At 35.5% G+C, this 13,363-nt stretch overlaps 2 protein-coding genes across 7 annotated transcripts; one reads left to right on the top strand and one right to left on the bottom strand.

The window, feature by feature from the left end:
* Nucleotides 1-2,712: 2,712 nt before the first annotated feature.
* On the bottom strand, nt 2,713-3,891 carry LOC145589503 (basic helix-loop-helix (bHLH) DNA-binding superfamily protein). The gene has a single exon (XM_081646091.1). The coding sequence runs from the start codon at nt 3,850-3,852 to the stop codon at nt 2,947-2,949; it is 906 nt and encodes a 301-aa protein (XP_081502217.1). The 5' UTR covers nt 3,853-3,891; the 3' UTR covers nt 2,713-2,946.
* A 172-nt stretch (nt 3,892-4,063) lies between these two features.
* LOC145589504 (uncharacterized) lies at nt 4,064-11,848 on the top strand. Of its 6 annotated transcripts, none has more exons than XM_081646092.1 (9): nt 4,064-4,190; nt 4,363-4,439; nt 4,631-4,712; nt 5,238-5,363; nt 5,922-6,007; nt 6,125-6,714; nt 7,073-7,255; nt 10,186-10,511; nt 11,445-11,848. In XM_081646092.1, the coding sequence occupies exons 6-7, from the start codon at nt 6,388-6,390 to the stop codon at nt 7,169-7,171; spliced, it is 426 nt and encodes a 141-aa protein (XP_081502218.1). In that variant the 5' UTR covers nt 4,064-4,190; nt 4,363-4,439; nt 4,631-4,712; nt 5,238-5,363; nt 5,922-6,007; nt 6,125-6,387; the 3' UTR covers nt 7,172-7,255; nt 10,186-10,511; nt 11,445-11,848. The 6 variants fall into 6 exon arrangements, with proteins under 6 accessions (XP_081502218.1, XP_081502223.1, XP_081502222.1 ...); XM_081646097.1 differs by lacking the exon at nt 4,064-4,190 and having other exon boundaries at nt 4,244-4,439; nt 6,125-6,193; nt 6,349-6,714; XM_081646096.1 differs by lacking the exon at nt 4,064-4,190 and having other exon boundaries at nt 4,244-4,439; nt 10,186-10,239; nt 10,457-10,511.
* The last annotated feature ends 1,515 nt before the right edge of the window (nt 11,849-13,363 follow it).

Below are 13,363 nucleotides of genomic sequence, written 5' to 3'. Positions count from 1 at the left end.
TCTGACATATATGTTGCTAGTCATGACAGGGAGCTCCAAAAACAAAGAATGTGCAGAGAGCCTGCTACTCAGATTATGGTGGTGAACAAACAGTTTACTCTTTCACTAGTCAAGAGTATCCATCTACTCAAGTAAGCCAAACAAGTCAACAACACGCAACCATATCAACTCAAGGACTTCAGGTAATTCAATTTATAAGCAAATTCTGGAATAAAATGAACTTTTATTGACAATTTTCTCAACATTACAGGACCTTGCAACAAAACATAGGAAAGGGAGAAATGCAAAGAAGTAGCTAATTCAGGTACCACCTTTGAACATACAACTACTGCTTTAAATAATACACAACCTACATAGTGAATAATACAACAACAACAACCCATACCTGACAACAAAACCCAACATTCATCTTTGCAGCCCTTTTCATCTTCAGCATAGTGTAATCAGCCTTTACTTTCCTAGAGAGCAGGTTTGCTTCAGTCAGTTCCCTTCTCATTGCAGTCAATTCATTTTTTAGCTTTTCTTTATCCTCCATTAACCCTAGGATAACTTGAGTTTGCCAATCTGTTGGGTCTTCTCTATCCACCCACTTAAAGAATTTACATCCCCTCCTATCAGTTTCTGCATCATAGTCTGAGCAGGCAAGAAACCTTCTTTCAGGATTGTCTTTAGTCCAAGCCCTGCTCTTTGACAGTAGCAATCCACAATGACACCTCAAAGGACTCCCAGGAACATAGCCATGACTAAGCCTTGACATGATATGTGTTAAGAGAGTGTTAAACAACCACAGTTAGTATCATATACACATAAGTAATTTGAAATTTTCAATAATTTTTGGTTTACCTTGTTGTAGATTCAAGAGAACTTGCTTTTTTAAAGGACTTGCTGATCTAATATTTTGGGTGACAAAACAAAATATACTGCCAATATTCCAGTTCAAATTGTTATATTAATACTGTTGGACTTAATGATTTTGATGATGACACAACCTCACTTACTTACAGACTAATAAGTGCTTGATTGTTTAAGTGTGTGATCAGTTGCAAAGACCAGGAGAACTAAGAGTCTTGTAAAGATACCATGAGAAACAAGAAGGCCAGAAGCAAAGCTATCCAAAAAGAAGAGTTCCTTTGCAGGAACTGGTGCTTCAGAACTGAAGACTTGAGAAGAGAAGGTTCCCCTCAGGGAACAGAAGCTTCAGAGCAAAAGCTTCACCAGAGAAGAGAAGTTCCCCTTGAGGAACAGAAGCCTCAGAGTAGAAGCTTCATCAGAGAACATGAAGACTAAATATATTTTTATATTTTAGGATTTATGTAAGTATAAGGATAGAATTGTACTCGAAAATTGCTGTGTGGAATTGGTCTAAATAGTGCTAACATGTTTTAAGGAAAACAGTTTTTCAACGTTTATCTTTTCTAACAAAAAGGATTTTATTTTATTTTGATTTTCAAAAATATCTTTTTAGCAAATAAAATCTGATTTTATGTTTTTCAAAACTTGCGGCCTACTCCCCATGATCTTCTTCATGTCATGGCCAAGCACTTTGAGGAGTTTATGTTTCCTTGAATTAAGGAACATGATCTTCTTAGTGGGTTGGAGTAGTAGCGTAATGGGATTGCTGCACAAAGAAAGTTTTCCAAAGTGTTTACTACTCTATAAATAGTTTTCGATCTAACTTGGAAAAACTCACCTTTGCTCAAATAAGATTTCAACCTTTGTTTTCTTTAATCGAGTCAAGAGTCAATTCCACACTTGTGAAAAAGAGTGTTCTAATGTCCTTATACTAGAGTTAATCTTTTCGAGTTGTATTGGGGAATGGGGAAGTTTGAGTGAACTTCTATTTGTGAGAAAGAGAAGGGGAAGAGAAAAGAAAGAGAAGAGAAAGAGAAGTGAGAAGAAAAAGGGAAGAGAAAGAGAAGAGAAGAGTAACAAGTTGGGTGACTTGTTCCTCGTGGCTTTGAGTTCGTTGAGGAACTTGAAGTTAGAGTCTTTAGTTTGTAATAGGATCATTTGCCCTATTCTAGTGAAGATTCTTTTCCTAAAATCCCAGGTGGTCGTGGTTTTTCTCCTTGTTAGGGCCAAGGAGTTTTCCACGTAAAAATCTCTCTTGCACTTTTAGTTGATCCTTTAGCTTATCTTTCTGTTTCTTTAGCTTACTTAGTTCTAATTCCGCAAAAAGTTTGACTATTCTGTCATACTACAATTCAACCCCCCTTCTTGTAGTATTCATTGAAACAACAAATACACTGCAGGTTCAATGTAATGACTACTTTTTTAAGCTTTGACATTCTTGTAACTAAAGAATTTTAGCTTTTTCAAAATATTTTAGTCCTTCAATGCCGATAACCAGTTGTTACAGGTTAACTCTCCGACAGTACCCAATTTGCAACAAAGCAAAGTTGAGTACCCAATCTGCAACAATGGCCAAAGTTGAGTACCTACTTTTTATATTTACTCGGAAATGAGGATGTGAAAAGTTTGTATTGCCGTACAAATAATAGTTGGACTTTTGGTCAGACTTGATTGACTCAATAGTTTGTGTAATTGTATTTGTCTATATTAAAAGAGATTATCCGTTAAAGTTGTACGTTGAAAATCATACGGAGTATCTAAGGGAAAAAAAACAAGGCAACCTAAATTAAAAAACAAAAAGGAAGAAGTAAGGTTTAACATAATTCAATTAAGTTCTATTTTCATTAGTCATCAATCCATGCAATCATTTCTTACACTAAAATTTTAGAACCAATAGTAAAATATTTACTACTATGATTGATTATCAATTACAAAAAACTCCAAAATTTTCCATACAACTCTTGTACTAGATAACCTATTTTTCAAAGGATTATATGCCTTGAAGGCAAGCTCTAACTGTCTTTGCGTCTCTCTTTACAACAAAAAAAAAAAAAAAAAAAAAAAAAAAAAAAAAAAAAAAAGGAAAAATCCAACTCAGAGAGGAAGATTATGCATGAACTGCTGAATAACCTTCTGCCTAGCCTCAATCCTCTTCATCATCTCCACCTGTTCCGCTGTCGCCAAACACCATCCTCTATCCGTCATAACCATCTGCGCCGCGGGCGAGTTCACCACCACTTGCAACAACTGCTGTCTACTCAGTTTCGCCAGCTTTCCGATTCCTCTTAAATCTCCAAATAATCCAAGTTTCACCTCCGTAAACCTCGACTCAGTCGGCATAGTCCGAAGCGAGTTAACTTGCGCCTGAAGAAACTTCAGGTACTTCTTCGCTTCCTCCAACATATCCGCCGTGTTTTTCCGGTGTCGATGACCTCCTGGTAGCAGCTTCCCTAAGCAGTAGATTTTCTCACTCATCTTACTCCTCCGGTAACTCCGCTGCGGTCTTGCCACCACCGCCACCTTCTCCGCCGTCGCCGACGACGACGATGATGATTTTCTCTTCTGCTTTGAGATTTTGAAGTAGTTCTCAAGGATTGAGTCTAGCGAGTAGTCATCTCTCTGCGATAGACGCGGCGGCGGCGGAGGAGGCGGTGGTAATGGATATTGCGGCGGTTGTTGTGGTGGTGAATATGAAGAAAATGGAGAAAGCTGAGGAAAATTCTCGAAGGAGAGAAGGTTTGGTGAGGCTGAAGAAAACTCTGGCGACATTAATGGTGGAATAAGAGGTGGAAGAAGGTAAGGCTCAGGAATCGGAGAGAGAAGATCATCGTTGTTGTTGTTGTTGCAGTAATGGTAGTCATGATCAGAAATCGGCGCCATTGAAGGTGGCGGAAGAAAGGTGTTGAGATTTTGATGTGAATCGTCGTAGAATTGATCTTCAGGAGAGGAAGTTTCAGGCGCCATTAACAGAGATAAGAAGGAAACCTCAGAATTCGCCATTTTCAGAGAGGAGAGAGAAAATGGGTTTGTAGAGAGAGAAAGTGTGAGTGAGTGAATCCAAAAACCCTAAAATATGAGTAGTCTATTTACTGTTCAAAGGGGCGCACCGTAGCTTATGAACAGTATCTTCCCGATACTACCCTCGGTTTTTTTTTCCCCTGACCTTTACTGCTGAAATTCCGAAAATGCCCTTATTTCCTGCTTTACTGACCTTTTGCTCACCATCACTCTTTCTCTTTCAGCCATTATTTTCTCTCTCCTCTTCACTCTTTCTTGAGAATTTCAGCTGAAAATGGACTGAAATTCGGATATTGCAGAACGATCATCTACGGTTCTAGGTTTGTTTTTTTTTTTTTTTTTTTTTTTTTTTTTTTGTGATTGAAGTTTTGGGTGTGGTGGTTTCTGGCTTCCGTAATTTGCCTTTTTTTTTTTACTCTGTTGCCGTGGCGTTTGGCTAGATTTGCGATTAGCTTTAATTAGGATGATAGTTTACTTTTTGCGATTTGTTAGTTTGTTGGGTTTATAAGCTTTGCCGTGGCGTTTGGCTATGGAGTTTTGTTCTCTTCGGAACCCTAACTCAAATTCAGGTACAATATTTTAACTTTTTTATTTGATGTATTTTTGAGTATTTTTTGCATTTTTTTCCTTTGATCGATTAAGTTCGATTTTTGGGGTTTAAGGCATATGATTTTCTGGATCATCTTGATTTGATCTAAGAATAATTTTGGTTATTTGTTTGGTATTACAATGTTTGTAATTTTTGGGGAAATTGATTCAGGCTAATAAGAAATCATCGGAAGATCTGAAGGAAGTGACCAACAAAGTGTTCTTTGATGTTGAAATTGATGGGAAACCAGCTGGTAATTTCTCATCTCATTGATATTATGTTCTTTTTTCTGATTTACTTGATTTGCTTTAATTATTTTAGAAAGTTCGTTTTAAATTTTTTGTTCAATTTTATGTTTTTGGGGTTTTCTGTTTTTTTTTTTTTTTTTGTGATTGAAGTTTTGGGTATTTTGTTTATAATCTGATTGATCAATAAAGGGGTGTTTTGGTAATTGATTGGAATTAGAGTTTTTTAATGTTAAATTGGGAATTTTGTAATTCACTAAAGTTTTGAACTTTTATTGGATTTTGAATTGAAAGGGGAAGTGTTAGTTTGTGCGGTTTACTGGGAATGTGTGAAATTTGTCAAATTATGATAGAATCTGTTGTTGGGAAGTTAGAGTTTTAAGCTTTCATCAATGGGGCATGATGATTCTTTGTTTATTGATTGATACTGCATATCAGGTTTCTGCTCTTTCTTCTCTCATTGTCTGTTTTTGCTTGATTTAGGGTTTTGATTGAATTTTTGGTTGTTGAATTGGGGGAATTTTGTTTTTCAGAAAGCTGAAACAGCTGCAAATGAGTCGAATAGGGCGTCGGTTGTGGCGTTGAATGCTGAGATTCGTCGAATTACAGGTTGATTACTTGAAGAAGTGCCTAAGTTGCAGCGATTGGCTCAAAAAAGGGTGAGTAATTTTCTTCAATTTTGGTTTGTGATGCTACTGAATTTGATTTTATACCGAATTTTGATTGACTTGTTGCCAATTTTGCCTTAATTTTGCTGGATCTATGTTTACTGGGAACTTTGAAATGTCGGTAGTTTCTACTGGCAAATACAGTAGAAAGACTAAATAGGTAGAAAAACAATGAATTATACTTTCTTATTTTGTAGATTGAATGCGTATTATGAATAAGTGTCGTTGATTTTTAAGGTTCTGTTGATATCGGCGAAGTTATTTTTGACTGTGTATGTGATGCTAATTTATTTGAGGTTGAATGCATAGGTGGATCAGCATTTTTAGGTTGGGTAGGGCGTAAAGCCGTAAACTATAGAGCTTTTTCAAAGAATTAAACTATAGAGCCGTAAACTTGCCAAGAGATAAAATTTGATTCAGGTGTATGTTTGAATTTATTTGCGCTGCATTTTGGAAAGTAAACCTACATTTGTTAGTGTTAAGGTTGACGCTTGAAAGTACTTATGGGACTAATATAATTTATTGCGTTTTCTTTTCTATAAATGGTAGATGGGAGATTTGATGATGAGTAACTACGGGAGACTGAACAGTCCAGCCAATTTAAGCAAGAGTATGAAATGAGAAAAATCAAGCAGGTGAATTTGCACAAAGCTCCCATTTCTAACTCTAAACTTTCAGTTGGAATTTGTGTTCTTTCTTGCATGTCCATGTGTTTTAATCCTTACTATATGGAAATATTCTTATTTTGTTAGGATCAAGGTCTGGATGTGATAGCAGAAGGTTTGGACACTTTGAAAAACATGGCACATGATATGAACGAGGTTTTCCATCTTTTGTATCCTTCCTTTGATAAATTTAAAATAAGTATTCTGTTTTGATTTTGATGTCATCCTGTGCTTTTTGGATGATAGTTTACTTTTTGCGATTTGTTAGTTTGTTGGGTTTATAAACAATAATCTTGGGTTTGCGATTTCAGTTTGGTTTGATCTATGGTTGCCTTTGATTATCAGTTTTAATGTTCTGCGTTTTGCTGGAGGCTGCTGTTGCTTTGGCTGGGGGCATAGAAGAAGTCATTCGGAGGAAAATGTTTGAATTGAGTCGTAAATTGAGAAATTTGATGGTTAATGAAGCAAACGATGATGGGTTAGTGGCTGAGATTGCGGTTGAGAAAGCTGTTGTTAATGGGGATGTTTTGGTAATAGAGAATTGTGAGAGTGAAGATTTCTATGACCGGAAGAGATCTATGAGTTTTTCGGCTTCTGCTGATAGCGAGGATTATGGTGGTGAGAGGTCGGCTAGGGTAATACTCCCATGGGAGGAGAGTTTTATGATGCTTGGGAAGGTAAATTTTTATTGTTTTTGAATATTTTCATCAAATTATTTGGTTTTGGTATTTGATTCTGTTTTATTGGGCATGTTGTGGTGTAGTACTATAGAATTAGCATTATCTTATGACACTACTTTGTTTAGTTTAGTAATGCAAAGGTAAAGAAGGGAGAAATGATAAAATGGGGTGTAAAGATTGGTCCCACTGGTTTGCTTTTGGTGAATTTAGAAATGTAATCTCTTCAAGATGCAACTTAACAGCTTTAGTCAAGAAAATATTGTTGTGAAGGCTCAGTGGCTCACTTGGTCATGTGATTTGTGTTCCCTCAATTATTCGCAGTGTCCACTAACACCTAATCTCTTTTAGTTGCCAGCCTGCTCCGCAACTTTCTACTAGCAGAGAGAGGAATGCGTTCAGCCAATTGCTCTCCAATTTCGTACCCAATGCAGCCACAACAATTGATGTACAATAGAAAGGAGATGAATAACCATGAGGTCCATGACAACTCAGTGTACTCGGCGATTTGATCATGATGCTTTCTAATGTTGCTCTGTCGGTAATTTTTCATGTTATTGTTTATATCAGTGATGCTTTTGCAAGTACTTTTTTGATGCTTTGAAAATGACGCAAATTGCAAATTAGGCTTTAGCTTTAAGGTTCAATTAGGACTAGATGTATCACGTTTTTTTTTTCTTGTTTAAAAGGAATGTTTGATTGTTACAACAATCAAAACTCTCAATTTAGGAATGTTTATCAACACTTGATTACACAAGCTTTGGGTTTGGCCCCTCCTCTTGATTCGGTTCTCGATGTTAACCCCATTTTTCCTGAATTTTACAAACACCCACCAAAACTCACACAACACACTCTCTCTTTACATTCTCTCTCCTCTCTTTCTCTCTCTTCATCACCTTCTTCCTTTCCACTAACAATGTCTAACACCTCTAAACTCTAAAGGGTCTTCTTTATATTTTTTTTTTACCTTTTTTTCTGTATATTTTTATTAATTTTACGGCATGGAAGCGAATCTTAAAGGTGAAATTTTTTTTTTGGTGTTTTTACGCTTTTTTTTTTTTTTTTTCATCTTATGTTTTTTTGGGTTAATTTTGATGATCTGGCTGTGGTTTTTGTCGCTTTATTATGTTTTTTGACAATGTATGTTAATTGATGATGAAATAATTCTGGGTTTGTTGATTTTTGCGCCTTTTTTTGTGGGTTTTTTTTTTTTTTTTTTTTTTTTTTTTTTTTTTTTTTTTGGAAATGAATGTGTTGTTTGTGTTTTGTGGGGTTTGTTTGCTGTTTATGTTTGTTAAATGCGTGTAAATGGTGTTTAATGGGTGTTGATTTTTTGGGATTATCGTAATTGTATGTTTTCTAAACTTTCATTAGATAGAAATAGAAATAGAATGCACAATGTTGACGGTTCCAAAAAAAAAAAAAAAATTTGATAGTGTAAAATGTTGATGTGAGAGAATAAAATGGGTGATATATGTGAGATTTTTTTTTGGAGTAGATTGTAAAAGGATAATGGAAGAAAGGGTGTGTTACTATTGATTTATCATGTTTTGTTGTTTGATTATTGCTGTATTATGTAGCTTTGTATGGTAATAGAATTTCTTGTCAATTTTTGGGAACTGTTGATCTTTAATCATGAATTGGAGCGCGCTTATTCGAGATGAATGATTCTATGGTGTAAAAGTGCCTCAATTATGCATGTACTTTTAAGAGAAAAGATAGAATATGGTGTAATTTGGTGAGAAAGGCAAAGATGGCTCCCATGATATAAACAGTTTTGTCCTGTTAAGTTTGAAATTATTGTAAGTTAATGGCTAATTTCGTTTGGATGAGCTCTTATTAAGCTAGGTAATGGCCTGGATTTGATGCAGAATGAAGGAAAAAATATTCAAAGCTTAACAAAATATGTAGTGAACAGTTTATGAAGTAATAGGTTATTATCAGGATGAAGGGAGAATTTTAGTTCTGGCATTTGTCTAGGCATGTAGTTAAAGTTTCTGAAACAAGTTCCTTGGGAAAAATTGCTCTGTCTAAGTTGTGCTCGAAAATTTGAGAGTACTACAAGCTTTACTATATATATGTGCATATCCGTTCTCCATTGGCAGTATTTATGAAGCCTCCATGTCAGTGAATTTGACTTGTTTTACAATGTGCTCTAAAATTTGCTCACTTTCTAATCATGGTGTCACTCTTTCACCACCCTCAAGGACTCAGAGCCTTTTTCTTAGATTATGTTCCATTTAGGAAACTGGAAGGGCGGTCAGTCAACGATTATGCTTTCATCAGTCATGTAGTGAATGATTACATACTTCAAATGTCTTATCTGGTCAAATATCAGTGTATTAATATCATTATATAGTATAATTAAATGCTAGCAGTCTAGGACTACATTTTTAGTGTTTTCTGGATTTGATTGGTCAAGACTCAACGCAAATTTTGCAGCTTAAGTGGTACTGTGCTACTAGGTATCCAAAAGTTGTCAATATTCTTAAAAACCCATATGAATCACCTCTTTCCTTGCTGGACTAAAATTGGGAGAATACTGATATTGTGAAACTAGCTTTGCTGGAAGCATCCATGGCAGATTGGAAGCAATTTGTACTTGAACTATGTATGCCCAAATTGGTAAAGTAAATTTGCATGAGAACCTGATTGCTAATCCTCGGTTAAGCATACCATATTTGAAACTTTAGGAGGGGTTCCTGTTTACTGCCCATTTTAGAGAGGGCTTTGTACTTTTGTGGTGGGGTGGGGGGGGATGCTGAATATGTTGGTCTTGTGGGATTGTTTGATATGTTGAGCATTCACCACTTTACTCTCTCTGAACAGGTTTAGTCCTTGACTCTTACAGCTCATTTTTAATATATTGAAGCACACCTCATGTTATAGCTCTCTAAATCTCGTTACATCATGTTATAGCTCTCTAAATCTCGTTACATCATGTTATAGCTCTTTAAATCTTGTTACATTCTTGTAGGCTCCTGCTTTTTCACACTTGTGATCATGGGGCCGCCATCAACTTGGCATTTGGAATCCTTACTCGTGTTGGTTAGTATGAGCTACGGTGTAGTAATTGTGCTGCTATATTGGATGATACACATGTGGTTTTCGGAGAAAGAATCAGTTAAAATATAAGGATCAGAGATCTGAAAGCTCTGTTTTCCAGGAATTTTAGAACTGATAACTTTATTGTGGGTTTATTAAAGCTACTGAGTGGTCTTAGGACATAAATGTAGATGCACACGATTCAATTACAAGGTCTAGGGTATTTAATTGATAGGATCTATACAGTAATTTGAATGAGTTTTTTAATGGCGCTCTGGTAGCATTTTTGGAGTCAGTTTTCTTGTTAGATATATCTGTGAGAATTTGGAGTATCCCATTTTTATGATGTAAAATTTCCATTTTAATAACCTTTTTAATATACTTTTGATAGATCTTTGATAATTTCTTGTTTTGTACCTTTTACAGGGAATGTGGCTTGATACAGTGATAGTTTCTTTGCTGTTTTAGTCTGCCAAGCAAGTGCGTTCTGGCTATGAGTAGTGATAAAGTAGGGTTTATCTGTAATTGGTAGTTGATTAGTATATTGTTGCTTGTTTCTGCAAGAATCCTGGCTTAGTAAATTCTGATGTCTCTTATGCTTATGTTTTTTATCAGTTTTGTCATAATTATTATCTTCTGCTTTTGATTTTGCTGTTTTCCTTTTGATTTTGTGTATAATTATTCCCGGATATCGCAGATTTGACCTTTGGAATCAGCAAAGATGGCGTCATTTGGGATGGATGATAGAAAAAGTAAGTGGATACTTCTTTTTTTGGATATAAATTGTTGTTAATATTTATACACTTTTTAAGAATTTTAAATTGATGTTAATGAATTAGTTTTAGCTATTATATTTAAATCATGTTTATGCAAATTGGGATGGTGCTGAGATTGTGAATTAGATTAATGGTGGATTGGCGTTAATTGAGTTTGAGTACAACTCTAATTGCTATTAATTGAGTTGATTGTTGCTTTTGTTTTTATATCATGCTTATGTGATTTGGTATGCTGCTAAGATTTTGAATTCAATATTGCGGTGGATCGTGGCAGTGAATTGTAGCAATGAATTGGGTGTGACAATCACTCTAATTGCTGTTTTTTGAGTTGATTTCAAATCATGCTTGTGTGATTTCGGATGCCCGATAACTTGGTGGATCATGTTGGTAAATTGGGTTTGAGTTTCTGGATTGTTGCCATAGTTCCTAATCATAAATGGAGAATTAAGGGCCATATTAGGAGGAACTGAGGAAGGGATTGTTGTTTGCAACTCTTTATTAACTGCTTGCTGTTGATATGTAAATTCAACTTGGGACAGAAATTTAGTTTTGGAAAGGACTGCAGATCTTTGGGTCAAACCTGTTGATCTCTTTGCTGATTATGATCTAAATTGTCTAAGCGAGACTATAGGTTTGTGTTCAAAATCCAAACTTGGGGACATCAGTCCTAACCAAGTGATAAATTTACAAATCATGTGTTTTCAATTAAGACTTTAGAGTGACAATTCCATGGGGAGGGATATCATAGAACCGAGCTTTTTACTACTTGGTGCTATGTATCAATTGGCCGTGCACTTGATCTTCCTGTATATTTTGGATATGCCAGAAGTCATGAGGTACAACAAATTTCCAAGCTATTCAAGCTTGTTGCATAATCTCATTTTAAAAACTATAATATTTTTTGTTTAGGTACTTCATAAGGTTGGGGCTGAAAGAGCTTGTGCTGCAGCAATAACATTGGACACACCTGGACTCCTGGTGCAAATTATAGAACTGTTTAGGCTTTGAGCAAGCACAACCCTTGACCAATGATCTGCCAGTCTGCCACTGTTAAGCTTGACCAATTTTACAAGGTGGACTTGTTTGGAATAAGAAACTACAATAATTCAATATATAGACATTGGTTGCTTATCCTTATTTACTTGGACTTTATGGAACTCAAGTTCCGAGCTCTTTATATTATATTTTGTCCATGAGAACAGCTGGGATTGTTTTTGTATACTAATATTTGGCATTGATTTCTATGGAAGTTAATTCTATATACAAGGAATTAGGTTCTGATTTTTTAATAGATATCTTGTTTTGAACTTGAATTCTTTCCACCAAAAAATTGGAGTCGGGTGTTCACATTTCAAACTGATTGAATTGGAGTCGGGTGTTCACATTTCAAACTGAAGCTGTAGAGTTAATTGATATAGGGGCATCTATTTATATCTGTACATCGATTTTCGTTTTTTAAGTTTCAACTTGTGAATTTTATATACGATAATAAAGCTCGTTTAGTTTAAACTTCTATTGAATCACAAGTTTATATTTCTTCTTACCAAAAAAATACAAGAAATTAGTTTATTATTTCATTTGGATTTTATTATTCTCTATTTCAATTTGTATACAAAATTTAAATTGATTTATGCTTTCAAAGTATGATTGGTTGCAAATGACGACGACCTTTAAAAGGGTTAGCAAATGGTTTTTTTATGTACTCCCTCCGTTTCTTATTTCTTGCAACAAAGGGGGTTGTATGATTCCCAAGTCAAAAGTTTTTAAGCATAATTATTAAAAAGTAAGGGCATGTAAATAATGTAATTAAGGAGGGAGGGTGAATAATTAATTAAACAACTAAAAATTCAGCACCACCACCGATGAACAAGTACGCCACCCAAAACCACCAGCAATGAAAAGCTACCACCTAGAAACCACCCAGAACCACCAGAAATCACCCAACGAAACCACTTCTACTCGAAACCACCCAGATCTAGAACCCACGCCACCCCCAACCACCACCCAGACCCACCACACCAAACCCACGAACCCACCAAAACCCCTCCTCCACCCCTGCAAAACCACGAACACTACCATATCTAGACCCACCAACACCACTGAAAACGACCAGTTCAAGACCCACGAAACCACCAGACCCACGCCACCAACCTTACGACTCTCCTCCACTCCTGCGAAACCACAAACCACAAAACCCACCTTTACCACCGAAACCACAAAAACTTACCGACGACCCACCAGAACCACCCACGACACCACCAAAATCACTTACGAACCACCAAACTCACCAACACCAGATCTGAAACCCACCAAAAGGGTGGTTTGGAATTTGATTATGAGAGATGAAGATGATGAAATGATAGATGAAGGAGGAGAGAGAAAGATAATGGGTTTGATTATTTGGGTGTGATTTCATAGATAATTAATTTAGATTAAGGTTATAATGGGTTGTAATTATGTGTAGCATTATGTGTTAAAAATTTTTAAGTACGGGTATACTGGTCATTTTGACAGAAAAAAGTTTCCAAATAATGAAAAAAATAAGTTTGTTGCAAGAAATGTGAACCACCCCAAAATGGCAAATGTTACAAGAAATAAGAAACAGAGGGAGTATAAAAAAAAATAGGAAAATTAAAGAACAATTGGATTCAACAAATGTTCTCTTTGCAATATCATTACAGAATGATTAATTAAGATATACGTTGAAATTTCCTTCTTTATTTTAGAATTATTGGAAGGGAAAAGAGAACGGTAAATTGATTAATAATATATATATTTAGAAAAAAAAAATTTAACATTTAGAATCATGATGGAGGGGGAGGGAGTGG

Source organism: Chenopodium album, chromosome 17 (assembly GCF_948465745.1).
Source record: "Chenopodium album chromosome 17, dcCheAlbu1.1, whole genome shotgun sequence".
In the NCBI taxonomy this organism is placed as follows: Eukaryota; Viridiplantae; Streptophyta; class Magnoliopsida; order Caryophyllales; family Amaranthaceae; genus Chenopodium; species Chenopodium album.
This window is presented reverse-complemented; position numbering and strand designations above follow the sequence as displayed.